The 20,147-nt window shown below is 52.2% G+C and overlaps 2 protein-coding genes across 2 annotated transcripts in view; both read left to right on the top strand.

The window, feature by feature from the left end:
• Positions 1-20,147, top strand: part of TIMP2 (TIMP metallopeptidase inhibitor 2) — a 50,430-nt gene that overhangs the window by 3,303 nt on the left and 26,980 nt on the right. The window lies entirely within an intron of this gene.
• Positions 17,888-20,128, top strand: CEP295NL (CEP295 N-terminal like; the record flags this gene model as incomplete). The annotated part of the gene is given in 4 exon segments (XM_036836558.1): positions 17,888-18,206; positions 18,209-18,542; positions 18,544-18,832; positions 18,834-20,128. Coding segments are annotated over 4 exon segments (1,725 nt in total), but the record flags the coding sequence as incomplete, so codon positions are not given.

Below are 20,147 nucleotides of genomic sequence, written 5' to 3'. Positions count from 1 at the left end.
AGTCATTTTTCTGTCTGCCTGTGTAAGGATTTCTGGGAGGCATCTCCTTAGCTCTTGCAGCCGGTAGGATTGGAACTGGGGTCGGCAAAAGAGTTTGTTATGAGGTTATGAGATTGAGGATGAAGGGGTGGGAAGAGGTGACTGGGGCTCCTCCTGGAAGGCCCCGCTCCCTGTCCTTTCCAGAAAAGTGAGGATGAGCTTCCTTTCCAGGAAGTCTTTTCACGTCTCAGAGCCCTGCTCGCCGGCCTCATTCCCTCTCATCTAATGGGGTCCTTCGCCATCTCCTACAGGCCTGCACGGCTCCAGTAACCTGGCTGGAAACCAGCTTTGGGCTTGCTCTTCAGGTAGTGCCACAGTGCGGGAGCCTGGAGTCCCTTAGCCAGCTGAGTGGCTTGGCAGACCTGGGCCGCTTGGGCCGGTTTCTGGAGTCGAGGGTGAATCCAGGAGCTCTCTGGGCCCAGACGATAAAGTCTCCCCCGCGGCGTGGGTGGCGAGGCCCAGGGCCACTGTCTCCCAGGAGGGCTGGTCTCTAGCACCAGGTGGAGCAGGGCCCACAGCCAAGGGCACGTGCTGGTTGCCGGGGCAAACAGGCTGGCCTTGGGCACATGCTGATGGGGGCCGGATGGCGGCCACTCGGGGAGAAACGCAGTAGGCACTGAGAAACGACAGCATCTTCACCAAACACGTGCTTGGGAAAAGCAAGGCAGCTGAGCTTCCTGTGAGCTGAGTGAGGCCTTGAGTGCACGCGGGCTGGGATGGGGGTGGTGCCGTGTAAAGATACTCCTTTCGCAAAGTGTATAATCAGTCTGTGTTTCGTAATCCCGATTTTCTTATCGGGCTCACCTGTGTTGCAACAAGCAGTTACAGAGTGCCCAGCTCTGCCCCCGGGGGACATAAGGGAGAAGCAAGGCATGATCCCTGCCCTCAGGAAGGAGCGCTAGGACACTGGTGCCAGGCAGTGTGGAAGCAGGTTTAAGACTGCGTGGGTCAGGGTGGGCAGAAGGCATGTAGACTCCCCCGACCCCGACCGACCGCCAGGGGCGTGGCTTAAAGTAAGTCAGCCTCCATGTGCTTCGGGCAAATAATGAACCAAGTAACTGTCACAAGGTGAAAAGCGTTTGGGCATCTGAAGAGAGATAACGGGTTCCAATGAGAGGATGGGGAGGGGGCCATGGGGGGCCCTCGAGTTCCTGGGCTCGGTCTTGGACAGTGTTGCTGGAAGGATGTATTCTCCAGGGGAGTGACTGGAACCTGGGTTGGGAGATGGGAAGAGGTGTGTGCAGCGCTTGGAGGCTGTGCTGCGGGCATGGCACGTGGCTGGGAGGGAGCTCTGCCCACCCCACGTGTTCCTCCCTCTCTGATCTGAGGACATGGGGCCAGCCTGCAGCCTGGGGCCTGCTGGATCCCCTGGAATCTGTGGTCCTGGCCGCTAGTCCTTGAGCTGCAGATGGGCTCGGGTCCTGCCGCTCTTCTTTGTCATCTCAGCTGGGTTGCCCAGAGCATCCCATTGCTGCGGGTTTAGACGACTCCCAGGCTTGGGGGTCGGGGGGTGGACGCAGCCACCCTCGCCTGATGCAGAGCTGCTGAGCCAGTGCCCAAGGGGCTGTGGGAGCAGGTGAACCCCTTGGGTTCCAAAACGGCTAAGAGGTATGCTTGGAGGACCCCAGGAGGTTTGAAGGATGGGAAAAAACAGCAGGAAAAAGCAAAAGCATGTGTATAACTGAATCACTTTGCTGTACACCTGAAACTGTCACAACATTGTTAATCAACTGTGACTCCAATATAAAATAAAAGTTAAAAAAAATCAAAATCAAAAAACAATAAAAGGGCTTCCCTGGTGGCGCAGTGGTTGAGAATCTGCCTGCCAATGCAGGGGACACGGGTTCGAGCCGTGGCCTGGGAAGATCCCACATGCCACGGAGCAACTGGGCCCGTGAGCCACAACTACTGAGCCTGCGAATCTGGAGCCTGTGCTCCGCAACAAGAGAGGCCACGATAGTGAGAGGCCCGCGCATCGCGGTGAAGAGTGGCCCCCGCTTGCCACAACTAGAGAAAGCCCTCGCACAGAAACAAAGACCCAACACAGCCAAAAATAAAAATAAATTAATTAAAAGTAACATTTAAAAAAAAAAACAATAAAATAAATAAGTACTAAGGATATAATGTGCAAAGTGATGACTATAGCTAACACTGCTGTATGATGTATAAGAAAGTTAAGAGAGCAAATCCTAAGAGTTCTCATCACAAGGAAAACTTTTTTTTGTTTTTCTTTTATATCTATGAGATGATGGATGTTAATTGAACATGTTGTGATAATCATTTCATGATACATCTAAGTCAAATCATTATGCTGTACACCTTAAACTTATATAGTGCTGTATGTCAATTATATCAATAAAACGGGAAAAAAAGCGTGAAAGGAGATAAAGAGAAGACAGACTAGGGGCAGGGGTGTAAGTGCCACCGATTCTTCTCCCCGGCCCTGGAGCTCGACTCAGGTGCCTGCCCTGGACACCCCTCCACCCTGCAGTGTGTGTGAGAGTACACACACACCACACACACAAACAAGGGGCTGAGGGCAAGTGGTCTTGTGGCCAGGATGGTCTTTCTGGAAAGAGAAAGGCAGACTGAGGAAATTAAGGTTGAAAGCGCTAAGAACCCTAAATTAGAGGATGGAGCTGGGGGAACATGTACCAGGCATGGTTAAGTGCATCATTTCACAGTGCCAAGGACAGGGACAGGCTGCCTGGGAAAGGTGCGAGAGAGTCTGGGTGCAGAGCAGGCTCGGGGGCAGGAGGGCCCGAGTGGCAGAGTGGGACTGGACATCTGGTTTATCACATAGAGTTTGCATTCCATCCCGAGGGCCTGAGGAGAGGCATCGAGAGTGTGTACCTGTGGGTGATAGCGGGCATCACCCAGGGAGTTTGCTGAAAGGCAGGTGTCTGAATTAGCGTCCCATATTGGACCCTTGGGGCTCAGGGCGTGGGCATGGGTATTTCTCAGACTCTCCAGGTGATTCTGACACCCACCAAAGTTTGCACAGAGCAGTCGTTTCCAGAGCGGGTACCCAAGACAATTTGGGTGTGAGAAGAGAACTTTATAGATACCTTACTGTACGGATTGACAGATGCACTTGTGCATAGTTTTAAACGAACAGGAAGATTTTGAGTGCTTGACTAGGCTTCTGTTTAGTTGCTACAGGGTCCATAGACTGCGAGGACCATAGGGTGTCGGGGTGGGGGGAGGGGTATGTGAGATGCCCCAGAATGCTGGGAGGAAAGGCAACCAAGGGAAGTGGGGAGGGAGGAGGGCTTCCAGACTGAGGGGCAGTCTGGGTACCAGCGTCTCAGAAAGAGCAGGAATGAAGCCGGCTCCCCCAGCCCAGGCCCAGGCTCTCCCAGGGCCCACCTCCAGGACCCCTGAGGGCTGGCTGGAATCCTGGAGCCTTTGGCGCCTCCATCACTGCGTGCACGTGCAGCCCCAGTGGGAAAGTGATAGAGACCCAGGGGAATCCCATTTTGTAGCTGACAAAATTGGGGTCAGCCTCGTCCAATTAGCATCCTAGGTTAAGCTTCTGGAGACCCCAGCAAGGCAGACTGGGCGAGTGTTTGCTGTAAAAATCAAATTGAGATGTAATCTCTATAAAGAAGGGTCCTAACCTGGGGGGCATGGACGTCTGTTCAGAGATGGGCCTGGTGGGGGGCGGTCTTGAGCCCTGAAACTGTAAGCAAAGCTGTGTGTGTGTGTGTGTCCATGTTTTTCTGTGGACAGGGGCCATGGCTTCCACCAGGTTCTCAAAGGGGTATGTGACCCCTAAAAGGTTAATCACTGCCTGTAAAAGACTTATTTATGGCCTGTTGGGAGGGGTGAGAGACATGGGGGGAAGGGGCTTTGAAACCAAAGGGTGGGCAGCCTTGGGCCGCAGAGCCTGAAGCCCCAGCGGTGGGAACCAGGGGGGGTCTTTGTTGTCGCCCCACCTCCCCGAGAGCTGTTAGACGTGGGAGGGAGGGGAAGGAAGCTGCAGGCAGGAGAGCAATGTTAAGGGCTGGTAGTCAGTCACTCAGGTGAGCGGAGCAGGCACCTGCACGAGGGAGGGACTCAGGAAACGAAAGGCAGGCAGGGGGGTGACGGGCTGGGACAGGGGCTGCCTCTGGGGTTTGACCTCAGGGCCAGGGCCAGGCATCCCCTAACGTGGTCAGGTGGTCAGTGGGGTTCCCTGCTGAGTTCTGCTGAGAGACAGAGACAGTGGCGTCTCTGGCTGTAGTAGGTACAGCAGATTATGGAAGTATGTGAGGGGCCTCGGAGGGAAGAGGGGGTGGGAGCAGAGGCGGTGGGAAGTGGGGACATAGGTTTGGAGCGGCGTGGTAAGGGCAGCTGCTCTGCAGCCCCACGACTCAGTCCAGGGGAGAGATCTTGGGCAAGTGCCCTCGGTTTCTCCATCACCAAAGAGGAGATAATAATTTACCTGCCTTTTAAGGTTGTGGGCAAAGATCACAAGAAAGGGCAGAGGTGCAGTGCCTAGGATGGTGCCCATGGAGGCTCTCAGGGTTGGGGCAGGGGGACTGTCTCTTTCTGTGCCAGATGCTGTGCTGGACGTGTAATCCTCACCCAGCCCTGAGGTCTGGCCGTGGTTATCACACAGGTAGGGGGGCGCAGAGACACACAAGCTGGGCCCTGGTGCCTCCAGGAGGGTGGCCAGGGAACTAGGAGGGAAACCGTGGTAGTTCTGTGAAGGAAAAGTGACTGTGGCAAATAACAGTAACAGCAGCTGTCATCATCCATGCTAAGTGCTTGGAACTGTGTTCCACACGTTCCTCCTGTTAACACGTCTGTTTCACAATTATCCCCATTTTACAGATGATCAGACTGAGGCACGGGCTGATTAACTTGCTTGGGTCACATGACTGTCAAATAGCAGAGTAAGAAGACAGAGGGTTTTAAAATGAAAGGAGGCTTAACAGTGAGGAGGCTGAACGCCGCAATTCTGGTCCACCTTGGCTTGGAGGGGGTGGTCTCTGGGGAGCATGAAGGAGGGAAACTCCTGGAAGCTGACCTTGTTCGTGAGATTTGCTCATCAATTGGAGATGAGCTAAATTAAATTAAGCTCTATCCTGACAGCAGAATATTAAGCAGTCATTTTAAACAGTATTATAGATTTACGTTTTTGACCTAGAAAAATGTTCAGAGTGCATTAAATTTAAAAGCCCAGATACAGTCAGTATGCTTTCACATTTCAAACAGTGTCTAATATAATTTTTAAGTGCACCATGCGTAACTGTACATTGTAACAAAAAGTTATCAAGCAAATACTCAAATTAAGAGACGAATCATTGCCACCCTGAAACCTCAGTTAATCCCTCCTGGTCCCAACCCCCTCCTTTCCCTTAGATAACCACTGTCCTGGTTTTTATGGTGAAAATTCCCTGGCATACAGAAGTTTTATTGCTTCTGTATGTATCTCTATCCTTTTTTTTTTTTATTGTGCATGTACAGAAAAGTGGAAGGGTGACTGTCAAAATTCTAGGCAGTGGGTGAGATCAAGGGTGATTTTTATTTCGTTTTGCTTATTTGTGTGTTCTGAATTTTCTGTGATTAACGTGTGTGAGTTGTATAATTATTTTAAAGTTAAAAGACAATGGGGAGACAGGGGTGGAGGTTTCTTCAGGATGGGGGAGGCAGAGGAGAAGGCTGCGGGCAAGAGGGTAAGAGCCCTGAGCCCGGAGGGAGGGGGAGCGCGTCCAGGGCTGCCCACCTTTGCCTTCGTCCTCCAAGAAGCAGATTAGGGAAGGGTTTATTGCTTCTTAAGAAGACTGTTATTGTTTTGCTGCCTCAGAGACTTATGCTTTATTGAGGTGTAATTCACATACTGTTCACCCATTTAAAGTGTACAATTCAGTGGTTTTTAGTGCAGTCACAGAGCTGTGCAGCCATCACTGCTATCTGATCTTGCAGCATCCCGAGGACCCCTGAGCTGAGTACATCTGAGGTTTCCGAGGTGAGACTCAGGCGGTGTGTTTCCACCCGGTGCTGCCCCAGCAAGGCTGTGCCCTACAACAGGACGCACAGGATGCAGTCGGCCTCCTAAAACTATGCTGGCCTTTCAGGGCTTGGCAAACTACACCCCTGCCCGCGACTGCCTATCGTGGTAAATACAGTTTTACTGGGATGCGGCCACGCTCATTCCTAATACAAAGTCTGCAGCTGCTTTTGAGCTACAAGGCAGCGTTGAGTAGTAGCGACAGAGCTACGTTAGTTATTGTACCATCTGGCCCTTTATGAAAACTTTCCCCCACCCCTGAGTGTGAGCTTCCTGGGGCTGGCTCACCTCTCACCTGGTGGCCCACTCCCTGCTTTCCAGAAGAAATGATGCTTGTGGATATCATTCTCCGAACTGACCCCGAAGATGCAGCAAATCTTGAACCTGTGGGCCTAAGAGAGGGAGGGATGAGTTTAAAGGCCATAACCCCTCTGTGGTGGAACGTTCCGGGGTGGAGAGTTCCTGGGGACAGAGCCTGGCTTGGGATGAGTCTTCATGTGGCCCTTTCTGATCTGTGGTCTGGAGATCTTGGTTGGGCTTCCGGGAGACCCCATAGGGTCAGGGCATCCTCGCCGAGTTGGCTCAGCACCCCGGCCCTGCACCAGGCGTGGCCGAGGCCCCTCTGATGACAGTCAAAGGCCCTAGTTAGGAGGCACTTCAACAGCTGATTCTTAACCAAGGACAGAATGAGGAAATGGACCGACATTTTAGAGGAAAAAAGACAAAGTGGAACGTATTGGGAGAAGAAGCCTGGGCCTTTGGAGCCTGTTAGAGCTGGTTCTGAGTCCTGACTCTGTGCCTCTGTGAGCCTCGGTTTCTTCTTCTGTAAAAGCAGAATTAAACTCCTCAGGGCCGGGCCATAGCAGATGCTGAGTGAATTTCTGATGAATGAGTAAAGTGTGCAAAAGCATGGGAGGGACTCAATAGATGTCAGCCCCACCCACTCCATCTAGAATCCTGAGACCCTGGACGATGCTTCTGTGAAACCTTGTGGCCTCTGTCCCCAGAGCTCCTCAAGAAGAAAGTCATGTGGGTGCAACAGGGAAATAAACCTCCTCTGACATTCCTGGCCCCCTCTGCTTTCTCTGTTCTTCCTACAGCGTGTAAAACTCAGCCTGGCCTCTCTCTCTGTGGCCCAGCTCACTTCTGCCGCCCTTCCTTTGGTCCAGATCAAGAGTTCAGGGCCGGTGGATGGGTTTTCAGCTCAGGCCACATGATGTGAGGGAGACGCACTCACGCCGGCTCCCAGCACTGTATGGAAACTGTACCTCTGATGGTCCTCTGCTCTGCCTTCTCCGTGCCACCACTCCCTGGTCACTCCAGGTAGTTGAAAATTCACTGTGCAGAGTTGGTTGACCCGCCCCAGGCCGCCTTGTCCTCACCTGGGTCCCATGACATGTGAGGGTGTGGAGAACAAGGACGGGGTGGGAAGGATGCCAGGAACGTGTTAGATGTGGAGATGCGCAGGAATGATCTTATTGGGCCGCGTGTCTAGAACGTTTGCAGGCATGCGATGAAGTCTGAGCTCGCGGTGACCCCGGGTGCCCCAGCCTCTGGAGTCCAGGGTGCTGTCAACAGACAGCACTCCGTGTAGCCGGGAGAAAAGGCCAGAGGTCACTCGTGGGCTTCAGGTTCGTGTGGATTGTTCTGCTCCGAGGGGAACATCCCTTTTCAGAAGGACTGTTGACCCTGTGACAGGGCGGTTTTGGGGGCAGACACAGTTCTCTCCTGGGGGCTTTTCTCTGCAGCCCTCCAGCATTTAATCTTCAATCCTCAGAAGCCCCGGGGAGAAATGACCCAGCCCAGGTATGCCCAGGCAGAAACCAGGTATCTCAGGAGGAATGGCGTTGGAGCAGAGCCGTGATGAGCGCTGTCAGTCCCCAATTCTTGGTTGTGACATCCTGGCCCCTTGGCCCCGTTGGATCCAGGGCAGGGAACAAAGGAATAAATCGAAGGTGGTGTTTGTTTCTTGTGCGCCGGTTCTGCGGGGCTGGGGGCGGGAAACCACCGGCAAATAGTCACCAATCATAAGTCTCTTCGATAAAAAAACATCGACTGTCTAGGGATTTTCAGTGCAAAAGGACTTCATCTCTTCCATTTCACAAGGACTCATGAGGTAGGTGGTAGGTCAGGCAGGTGTCCTCCCCTGTCTGGATGGGGAGCGGTCCATGATTTACCCAAGGTCACGCAGCCAAGGGCGGCACCAAGAATCTAAGGAGCCGGATCCTGGCTCAAGTCTCTGGAAATAGATCAGACGTCACAGCTTTGGCCTTTCCGTTGCTCTGTTCTGTGTGGCCAAGAGACTTGTTGTCCTTGGAATGGCTGACTCTAAGTAGGTGTGTTTGGTCCTAACCTGAGCAATTTAGAAGCTTGGAAGGGCATTTTGACAATGCTGATCAAGGACTTTAAGTCTCCCCTTGAATGTAAATTGGTGCAGCCACTATGGCCAACAATATGGAGGTTCCTTAAACTAAAAGTAAGACTTACCGTATGATCCAGCCATCCCACTCCTGGGCATGTATCTGGAGAAAACTCTAATTCGTAAAGATGCATGCACCCCAATGTTCACAGCAGCACTGTTTACAATAACCAAGACATGGAAACAACCCAAATGTCCATTGACGGATGAATGGATAAAGAAGATGTGGTGTATTTATACAATGGGATATTGCTCAGCCATAAAAAAGAGTAAAATAATGCCATTTGCAGCAACATGGATGGACCTAGAGATTATCATACTAAGTGAAGTAAGTCATATAGAGAAAGACAAATGTCATATGATATCACTTATATGTGGAACCTAAGAAAATAATATCATGAACTTATTTACAAGACAGAAGAGACTCACAGACATAGAAAACAAACATGGTTACCAAAGGGGAAAGCTGGTGGGGGCAGGGGGGAGGGATAAATTAGGAGTTTGGGATTAGCAGATACAAACCACTATATATAAAACAGATAAACAACAAGGTCTTACTGTAGAGCACAGGGAACTATATTCAGTATCCTGTAATAAGCCATAATGGCAACGGATACAAAAAAGAATATATGTATGTATAATTGAATCTCTTTGCTGTACACCAGAAACGAACACAACATTGTAAATCAACTATACGTTAATTTAGAAAAAGAAAAAGTCTCCCCTTTGGTCAAGCAACTCTAAAGCTAGGAATTTTTTTGCGGGAAATAATGAAGTACATGTGCTGGCATCTCGTGACGCGGATGCTCACCTCCATCTTGTTTATCTCAGTGTTGGAAACACTTAGATACAGCAGCAGGGCAGTGGTCAAATAAATCACAGCCTCGGGTGCTCTGTGGGACCAAAGGTTGTAGAATTTTTTACTGAAATGTAAAACGTTCAGATAAAGGAGGGGAAATTAGACTTTCTTTTGCAAGTGTGTGTTTTCTAATTTTTCTCTGTTGAACTTGAATGATACGTGTCGTTTTTAAAGTCAGAGTTTGCTGAAGTATGGGTCTGACTGTACTCAGCAGTAGGTTGGGCCCGCACTATTAAAGCTGGGTTGGTCCTAGTTCATTGATGGGCCCCATGGAGCAGAGACCGCCGAGCAGAGCAGGTTCATCCAGAGGATGGGAGCTGCATCCTAGGAATCACTAAGATGGTGTCAGGAGAGCCCGGGCTTGGGAGAAATATCTTCAGTGCAGGAACAACCTGGAGAGCACGGCAGTGGTGGCCATTCCAGAATGCGTCAAAGGTCCCACAAGCTGGAGTTTTTGGCCACCATGTTATCTGCACTCTCCCCAAGCCCCGCCCCAAACTTGTCCCATGCTGAAGGTGGGTGTACATGACCTTGCTGAGAAGAGGCTAAGGGATTGGGGGGCTGGGTATGCTCTGGGGAAGGAGAAATGGACATAAGACTTTGTGTCTATGGGGCCAAGAAGAGGGGCCCAAAAAGTGGGTGGAGAGCTGTGGTTGAGAAGTTCAGTGGCAGACTTCCTGCCCCACGCCAGGTCGGGGACCACATGACCTCCCCAGGGCCCTTCCAGCCCCACACAAAGGCTTTCATCCCTGGATCAGCTCTGCCTCCAAGGTTCCAAGTCCCTGCTGTTGACTTTCACAAGAAACCAAACCCTGAGATCAGTTGCTTTGACGTCTTGGGGCCAATGTTCCCCAAACTAAATTTCTCAATTGTCAAATTTGTGGAGGGTGCCCTTAGCCCTAGAAACGAGGTCAAGCATGTCCTATTTCTTATTTTGGGTGGATGGGTGGGTGGGTGGGTGACATGGGGGCCCCAGGCCAGCATTCCTTCCCCCCACCTCCAGTCGGCTCAGCTCAACAGTGGATCCTGGAGGGGCAAATATCCCCAACCTGAGTGGGACCAGACGCCCTCCCTGTGGGAGGAGGGGTGGCCAGCGTTGTCGGGAAGCCCTGACCTTGAGGTGCAACAGCTCAGAAGAGTGAAACCCCAATGAGGAACGTCACCATGCTGCCAGGCTGGGACAGGAGGGATTTTCTCCCTGCCAGACCATCTTTAAGCACCGAAAGCATGCGCACGTCAGGCATCTTCACGGTGCCCCCGAGGTGGCCCTCCCTCTGCTCATCACCCCAGCTGTTTGAGCCAAATCTTTGTGATCGGTGGACCCACAACAGGTGTGCTGACAGGTGCTCGCCCTCTGGCTGGCTCGTCACCGTCCCTGACTTCACCCCCGCTCTGATGTCAGAGCACAACAGCTCTGTCGTTCCCGTGGCAGCGGCTGCCAGAGTTCACCAGCTGGGGCGGATGCTGGGCTGCTGGCGGAGGTGGGGAGCTGCGATTCCAGCCAACTTTGGTCAGTGGGCCCCGGAGACCCCATGCAGAGCACCCAGGGCCGAGGTTCTTGTTGTGTCCCCACCCCCTTATCCATTGTGAGGGTGGAGTTCTTTCTGTGCCCAGTGGTTTGGTGAGGGCGCCTTGGGAAGTGGGCCAATAAGGGTGTCCAGGCCACATGTCCAAAAGGCTAATTTGAAAGTCCTTGCACCACGGGGCTCTGCATATACAGTTGGCTCGGGGAGGATGGGCAGTGGAAGCTGGTGGGATGGGGTTGGGGGTGAATGTGGTGGTTTTTTTGAGGGGGGAGATCATCATACAACAACAGTTGTTGGCACTGGGGACCCCTGACCTAGGCGGGGTAGCCGCAGTAGCAAGGTTGGAGGGAAAGCAGTTGGCATCGTCAAGAGACATTTAGTAAGGCGCCAGCTGGATCAGCCGCAAGCAGCCCCCCAGCTAGCCTGGTGTCTCCTGTGAGTTTGGAAGAGCCTGTGCCTCATGTCTGTCTTAATGAAGCTGGTCGGGGAGGTGACGGAGACAGGATGACAAGGGCTTGTTCTCCTAGAGGCTGGCTGCCCAGCCATCTCAGCCTTCTAGAACTGTCCTTATCCTGAGTGTGCATCAGGGAGATGGTTACACATACAGATTCGCAAACCCCACCCCAGGATTCGGGTGGAAAAACCTGCGGTAGGGCCTGGCCAGGACTCATAGTCTACCATGATCACCTCCCCACCAGGTGATTCTGATGCAGCTGGTCTAACACCCAGCCGGCTTTATGAACCACTACTCTGGAACTTAACTGAGGGAGAGTCAGGAAGTGAGCAAAAGTGGAAGCTCTGGGCAGCACACTGGGTGTCACAAAGTGTATTTCTAGTGGCTAGAACTCAGAGAAATGGAGTTTAAAATGTTTCTGATGTTTGTTTTATCTGGGCTTGGCTTGGATGCCTCCAGTGATGGGTGTCTCACTACCTACCAAGTCAGCCCAGTGATTTCAAGACAGCCCTGTAGAAAGTGCTTCTTTCCACCCGGGCCAATTTCTGCCTCCCTGTAATGTGTTCTTGGTGGTCTGGTCCAGGCATCTGGAGACACGCACAGTAAGTACCACCCTCTTCCCCAAGCAGCTTGCCAAGCATGTGGGTGTTTCTGATGGTGATGAGCGCTAGCATCTGTGTAGATGATGGGTGTTGCTGTTATTATCCCCGTTTTACAGATGAACAGAGACTGAGGCACCCAGAGTTAAGAAAGCTGTGCTAGGTCACACAGTCAATACTCTGAACCACCAGAGTACACTGTTCTAGACTTTTCTACCACCTTCAAGCCTCCCACCAAACATTCTTGGTTCCTTAGGACTTTTCTTCCTATGACCTGTTTTTGTTTGTTTTTTCATTCTCCTCCTGAACTCTGAGGCCCTTCTTCCCATCCTTAACCACTCCCTGCCTTTCTGAACCATATCTGGGAAGACATACCTCTCCCTTACTCAGATTTTCTCCTTATTTAGTAAAAGTGTAGTTCTCATTTAGTGTATATTTCTCATTAGGTGAATTCCTAATAATTTCTTTTCTTTCTTTTTTTTTTTTGCCACACCGCGTGGCATGTGGGATCTTAGTTCCCCGACCAGGGATTGGAAGCGTGGAGTCTTAACCACTGGACCATCAGGGAAGTCCCCCTAAAAATTTCGATAGTTATATTTTGATTTTAAAACTTGCAGGCCATCCCGTTTGATCTTCACGCGTCCCGTGGTGGGGGGAACAGGGTGGGTGAGGTCTGACCTGCGCAGGGGCTGGGCTGGACCATTACCCTTCTTGTTTTAGGCGTTTCTAGCAACACAGGTAACGATCACATTGGCTCTTTTGGTGACCACGATCTCTGCCGACTCTGAGCTCACAGCTGGCTCAGACCCTCTCGTCTCCAGCTTCGCTCCTTCGGAGCTACATTCTCCCACTTGGCACTTGCAGGGTCGGATGTGGGGACCCACGTGTGGGTTGTAGATGTTTTCCCAGTATGCTTGGCCTAGTTAGATTTGACCAGGTGTTCAAGCCTGTGAAAAATCTGAGCTGAAGGCTTGCATTCCAGCAGCACGGCTGGTTTTCCATTTCCCTGTGGGTGATTGAGTGCCGGGAACATCGCATCCAGAGCTGATGGCCATGGATTCAGACGCTCATGTACTTGACTCATGGAAAGCCCACCAGGGCCCCAGCCTCTACTCTTCTTGCTTTAGACACACTTTTTTTAAAATAAATTTATTTATTTATTTATTTATTTATTTATTTATTTATTTATTTATTTATTTATTTATTTATTTATGGCTGTGTTGGGTCTTCGTTTCTGTGCGAGGGCTTTCTCTAGTTGCGGCGAGCGGGGTCCACTCTTCATCGCGGTGTGCGGGCCTCTCACTGTCGCGGCCTCTCTTGTTGCTGAGCACAGGCTCCAGATGCGCAGGCTCAGTAGTTGTGGCTCACAGGCCTAGTTGCTCTGCGGTATGTGGGATCTTCCCAGACCAGGGCTCGAACCCGTGTCCCCTGCATTGGCAGGCAGATTCTCAACCACTGCGCCACCAGGGAAGCCCTAGACACACTTTTAAGACACTGCTTTGTGTGGGTCCCAGTCCATAGCAGTTTAGAAGCCGTATGAGAAAAGGGGGATAGGGTGCTGTCAGACACACAGACAGAAAGTTAAAACTACGGAGGAAGCTATAAGAAGACCACTTAAAAACTCCAAATTATATTCTGGGGTCATTTAGTTTAGAGGAACTCTGTCATATATATATATACATGGTTTTTTTGCTGGGGGTCCTATATGTCTTAAAAGCCCTTGAGGGATTCTCTGTATTATAGTCCTAAAGATAATCCAGAGTTCTAAGAAGGTCAAATTATATCTATTCTGTGTACTCTTAGGAGACGGAGAAATGTTTAACTTTACACACAAAAGAGTAAGCTTTACTTATATGGAAATGTTCTCTCTGGCCATGCCAGCTAATTGGGAGCCCTTTTATATCTATTTTTAAATGTTTCAAAGAAAATGTGCTAAACCGTGTCCCCGGGGCGTTGAATCTGTGGACCCCGGAGAAAAACAGGAGCATTTTCCTGTTGCTGCGGAAATCAGGGGCTGCCTTGTCAGGGAGGAAGAACCAGAACAGGGCTGGGGAGAGGTGGGTGGGTAGGATGAGGGGGGTTCTGTTTGAGGAAGAAGGACGGACACGAGCACAGTGAAGGTGTTGGACCTGGGTCAGGGACATTTGGGATGCCCGGCTGGGGAAAGGGGGCCAGATCCTGAGCTGCTGGAATGTTCCCAAGCCTGTAGGCCAGGGACTGCCCGACCGACTTTGGTGAGATGGTTAACTGAGCGCATTTCTGGGCCCCTCCCCACTGAGGCAGAGGTGGGATCGGTCTGGGGCGGGGCCCCAAAATCTGTGTCTTAACTAGCAGCTCAGGCAACCCGTGAGGCAGGTGGCCTCTGGCTGTGCTTGGAGACTTGCTGGTGCCCACAGCACAGGGCCCGTTGCAGATGCTCAAGTGACACAGGTGGCCGAGTTAGAACAGTGGCTGTAGCCATAGTGCTGGGGAGGAGGAGTCGGGTGGGGTGGAACGGGGGTGGTGGCAGGGAGCCTGGTTAGGAGGCTCAGGTGAGACCCTTCGACTGGAGTCCGGTCCACCTGGCATTGGAGCCCCTGGTTTGGGCGCCACACAGCCGCCTTCGTGGTCACCTTTCTTCCTCATCGGCCTGGGGTACCCTGGAGTCTCCATTGAGGGATCAGAAGGCAGGAGGGCTGCTGTGGGCCTGGCCCTTCCTGGGGGCCTGGGAGGGGGTCTGCCTCGGCTGAAAAGTCATCTGAGCCGCTACCCAGGTGACCGCCGCGGGCTGGCTCCACGCACCGGGGACGCAGAGGGTGAGAGGAGAATGGGCCCAGTGTCCTTCCCATCTGCCGCTCTGAGTGGAGCTTCTGTAAGGACAGGGCTGCGGCTTCCCGAGGGGTTGAAGGCAGCCAGCACAGGCCAGCCCGTCCCGCTTCGGGAAGCAAGATCAGACGGCCCGAGAGAACCCGGACACTCAGAACACTCTGGTCCCAAGTCCGTGAGCAAGGAAGGGCTTGGAGGTGAGGGCATGGGGCAGCTGGGGACATGGGCAGAGGGCAAGGGTGCATCTGCCGGTTGGTACAGGGTTTTCAGTTCCTGAACGAGGGAGCCGACTCTAATTTCTGGGCTTTATCCCTAAGATCACCATCCAGATGTTTTAGGTTTTCATCCATTTGCGTGTCTCCAGGAAAACCACCTGGGCAGCATTGGGGCGCCCACCCCAGTGGGCCTGGCTCAGGGTATAACGGGTGACCGAGTGGGTGGGGGCCCTCCAGAGTGGGAGAGGCTCGTGCAGGGTTTGCTCATTGTCACCAGTTACCATGGGGCGTGAACCAGTGGCTCCAGGCCCAAAAATAGACCTTGGATCTCGGGGTGCAGTTTTCCCCATTCTCTACAGATGAAGAGACATTCACAGCTCTCTCCCTCTCCTCACCTGTTTGGACACCCCTGTGGCCATTCCCAGGGGTGGGAAAAGCTCAATCTCTGACATTTGGGACCCAGATTCAAACCCAGCTCCTCCCTGTGAGCTGGGACAGTTACTTAGTTTCTGCACTTCTATTTCTTGGTGTGGGGAGATGCTTTCATTTCTCTTGGGCGTATACTTAGGAGTACAGTTGCTGGGTCATATGGTAGATCTACATTTACCATCTTATAAAACTGCCAAACAGTTTTCCAGAGCGGCTGCACCTTTTCGCATCCCCACCAGCAGCATGTGAGGGTTCCGATGTCCCCACATCCTCACCAAGTCTTGTCATTGCCTGTCTTTTTCATTGTAGCCATCCTAGTGGGTGTGAAGTGGTATCTTCATTTTGCATTTCCCTGATGAGTGTTGGTGTTGAACATATTTTTATGGGCTTTATTAGCCATACATAAATCTTCTTTGGTGATGTGTTTATTTCAACCTTTTGCCTATTTTTATAAATTTATTTATTTATTTATTTTTGGCTGCATTGGGTCTTCGTTGCTGTGCGCGGGCTTTTTCTAGATTGTGTTGAGCGGGGGCTACTCTTCATTGTGGTGCGCGGGCTTCTCATTGCGGTGGCTTCTCTTGCTGTGGAGCACGGACTCTAGGCGCGTGGGCTTCAGTAAATGCGGCATGAGGGCTCAGTAGTTGTGGCACACGGGCTTTGTTGCTCCGTGGCATGTGAGATCTTCCCGGACCAGGGCTCGAACCGGTGTCCCCTGCATTGGCAGGCGGATTCTTAACCACTGCGCCACCAGGGAAGTCCCTGCCCATTTTTAAGTTGGATTGTTTGTGTTCTTCTTATTGTAAGAGCTGTTTATACAAACTGATTCAAGTCTTTTGTTGGATATGTGGTTTGCAGGTATTTCCTTCCAGTCCTTATGTTTTCACTTATTAACGATGTCTTTTGAAGTGCAGAGGTTTTTAATACTGATGATGCCACACTTATCAATTTCTTGTATTGCTTGTGCTTTTGGTGTTGTATCTAAGAATCTTTGCCTAACCTGAAGTCATGAAGATACAGTTCTGTTTCCTTCCAAGCGTCTATAGCTTTAGACCTTACCTTAAGGTCTATGATCACTTTAATTTCTGTATATGGTATATAATTTTGTATATGATGAGATAACGGTGTAAATTAATCTTTTTTGCATGTGGATATCCAACTGTCCCAGGAACATTTGTTGAAAACGAACAAAAAAATGACTCTTTCCCCCATTGAATTGCTGTGGCACTTTTGTTGAAAATCTCAACCATTGTGTTTAATGCCCCAGCTTTCTCTTTCTCTCTCCTCTTGCTCATCGTGGTGGTTGGCAGACTGGTAGAATATGATGTTAACCGCATTTCCACATGTATAACTGCACCATCATAGTTACCAAGAGCCAGCGGCTATGTGACCATTGGTCAAAGACAAGATGGTCTACCCGAGGGGCAACTGCCATCTGCCAGCTGTGTGATTTGGGTCAAGTTTCTTAATTGCTCCCTGCCCCAGTTTCCCCACCCGTGAACTAGGGGTGCTAATAACTCCTTACCTCAACGGTTACTGTAAAAAAGATAAGCGGAGGGCAGCCCACGCAGTTAACATTAGTTGTTCCGTTGATGCAGTGGTGTTTCTGATGACCAGCATTAATTTTGGCTAAAATTGCTCACCCTGGCTCCGCACATCCTAAAATAAAAAAAGGGAAGGGATACCCACACAGTTGAGGGGCGCTCCGTACAGACTGCAGTGCCTAGGAAGCAGCTCCCATAGCCCACAAATCTGGCCGTTTTTGACATCAGCTGCAAGTGATACTCTTTTTTGGGGTGAATGCACCTTCTTTAGGAAGGCCTGGTGGAGCACGTGTCCCTGACTGATGGCAAAGAGATGTGAAAAAGGAAATACCACTAGCTTAACCTCCTCTCTGGTTTGCACTGAATTCTAGTACAAACCTGCACGTCAGCACACTCACCCACACACACCTCCCCCTACACACACACACACACACACCCCTTTCCTGGCAGGCTCCTCCTCCTTCACTGCTTCCTCCTTTCATTTGTAAGTAGCTCCCTCCAGAGGGCCAGACATTTGCATCACCCCCACCTGAACCCTAACTTGTCTCCTAAGGTGGGGTCTTAACCCCGGCACTGTTGACGTTTGGAGCCTGGTCCCTGTTTGTCGTGGGGCCGTCCTGTGCATCTCAGGACGTTTTGCAGCACCCCCCCTCCTTCCAGTTGTGACAACCAAAACTGTCTCCAGACATGGCCACATGTCCCCCTGGGAAGCAGAACCACACCCCACTGAGAACAGCTGCCCTGCCGGGTCTCATTAAAGGCGTGTGAGACAGAGGTCGGGAGCCGGAGAACAGGCCCTCGTGGGCGGGTGTCAGGAGAGTGATCCGGAGGGACACGTCGCCCAGCCTGTCCTGCACTCAGAGCCCCGTGTGCCTTGGCTCCAGGGCCTCACTGTCCTCGGAACGCTCCGGGCAGCGCTGTGCATCTTCCTGCCCTGTGGGCTTGCCGTGAAACGGCCGTAGCACCTGTGGCTCCTCGGCCCTGGTGCCCTTGAACCTCCATTCTTGGTTCACACCACCTTCTCTCCGAAGCCGTGTCTGCAAAGGCCCCCGACACGAAAGGAAACGCGGAGAGAGCCCCTTGGCGGAGCCCCAGTCCGGACGACAAAGCCTTGCTTTTGAGGCAGAAGCACAGATGGCTACACGTCCGAGAGAAAGGAGACGTGCCCCTGCGGAGAAGACAGGACCTCCGGCGGTGGAAGAGCTGGCTGCCCCGGCGCTTGGCCGAGGAGCTGAAGGCGGAGCAGCAGAAGACCCCAGACCGGCGAGTCCGACGTCTGGAGAGTCTGTGCTCAGCACATCTGCTGCGGGGGAGGCGGTGGCGGGCCGACTGGCCGAGGACCATGAACCTGACTCAGAGGGCTTGACCCAGCGAGGGGCCGCCAGGTCGCCCAGGGCCGAGGGGAAGCACACAATGGCCGTGCCGCAAGAGAAGGGACACAGGGAAGAGCTGGTCCGACGGCAGCCCTGGTGCACCACGTCCCGGAGAATAGCGGTGACCCAGGAGAGGCAGGGAGCCTCCAGAACCACGGGCCTGAGTCCTCGCCCGCTGAGCCCAGCAGAGAGGAGTGAAGGAAAACACGCGCCTTCAACGAAGACCGGCGGGGGCCACCGTCCCGTTGACCCTGGGCTGAGAAGAGGGACAGAACTTGGGAAAGCTCTTGGCTGCTGTAGGGGAGATCAAATGCCTGGAGGAACGGGAGACAGAAACAGCCCAGGACGGCAGGAGGCAGCTGGGGAAGCGAACGGCTTGTCTTCAAGGCCCGAAAAACCACTGTTTGGATCAGAGCCCCGAGGGCAAAGCCGACGACCTGGAACAGCTGTGGCCAGTCGGCTCGACCTGCAGAAGGGGGGCCTGACCGCTGGCAAAGCTCTGTGACAAGAGCAGGTGGCAGGGAGAGCTGGAGTTTGCCTCTGAAGGGTTGTTTGATACCAACCGGAAGCTGAAAAAAACACCTGAACTTGCACCTGGATCTCAAGCCCGGGATGGATCAGAGCCCCAGTGAAGAACAGGGCTTTGAGGAGATGCAGGCATGGAGAAGGGAGAGCCAGAGAAAGAGGAATGGAAGAGATGCAGAGATGGACATGGTGCCCACCGGGGAGCCCACGAGTCCAGCGGGGGTGGACGCCCACCTGACGCCGTCCAGAACCAGCTTGAAAAAGTTACTAAGCAAGCTCAAGAACCAAAAATCCCATAGGATGGCCAAGTGCGTGGTTAAGAATGACAGTAAACCGTGGTCTCCCGAGGCAGGGACATCTGTCGATGAAGAGAACCTGCTCTTGTGCAGCCCCGAATCCAGACAGGAGCCGCCCCGGCCGGACGCGCTGGCACAGGGCTCCCTTCAGCTTCACCCGCGAGAACAGGCAGACAGAGGTGGCTTGACGGCATCAAGGCAGAAGCAGAAAATGCAGGAGGAGCAGAGAAGACCAAAGCAGCTGGGCTCACTCAAGCAAATCAGACACCCCAAGATGAGCTTGGAGGCCGACCTCCAGACGGAGCCGGAAGATGGGAGGAGGGCACAGAGGCCAGCTTCTCTGGCTCATCGGAAGCCTGACTCCCCTCCAGACCAGGAGAAGAAAGGAGGGTATGACCGCAGCCCCACTTCCCCCTCGGCCAGCATCGTCGATGATGACAGGCACAGTCAGATGATCCGTGACCTTCAACAGCAAATTCTAGAGCAAAACAAGTTGCACAAGCAGTTTCTTGAAGAAACCAGGAAATGCTTGTGAGAGTTTCAGAAAATATGTTAAAAACGAGAGTCCCACCCCTGGTAAATACATCACTGGTAACTGAGCGTTCTGCCAGAACTGGCACCCAAGTCTGTGTGATTGTATTTGCGTCATCTGCTCAGAAACCTGTAGCCTCTTTAAAATGGGCCATCAGTCATCCTTCCATCCTTTGGAGCGAATTCCTCTGCAGGAATCGTACTTATTGCCAATCTTGCCTTTAAAACGAAGTCCAGTTCAGGAAGACTCCTTAGCACGAACGTGTGGGGCGCGCTAGGAGGGTCTGGCCATTGTAGCACGAAGGTGTGTCCCGGAGCTGAGGCTGTTTTCATGTGCCACAGCACAGGTGGAAATACCAGGTACATTTAAGTGCTTTAGATGTTTTGGCGAAATAAACAGTGGACTCTGAGGGGCATCCAAGGTCAGACGGGCACAGTTTCAAAAGATACATCATTTGTTGCTTAGCCAGTGGCTGAGACGTTAATGGAGAGATTTAACAAAAATCTTTTAGTCTTTCAAACCAACATCATTTAA

This window comes from Balaenoptera musculus, chromosome 20 (genome assembly GCF_009873245.2).
Source record: "Balaenoptera musculus isolate JJ_BM4_2016_0621 chromosome 20, mBalMus1.pri.v3, whole genome shotgun sequence".
NCBI lineage: Eukaryota > Metazoa > Chordata > Mammalia > Artiodactyla > Balaenopteridae > Balaenoptera > Balaenoptera musculus.
The sequence above is the reverse complement of the archived record's forward strand: the minus strand, read 5'-3'. Positions and strand labels throughout refer to the sequence as shown.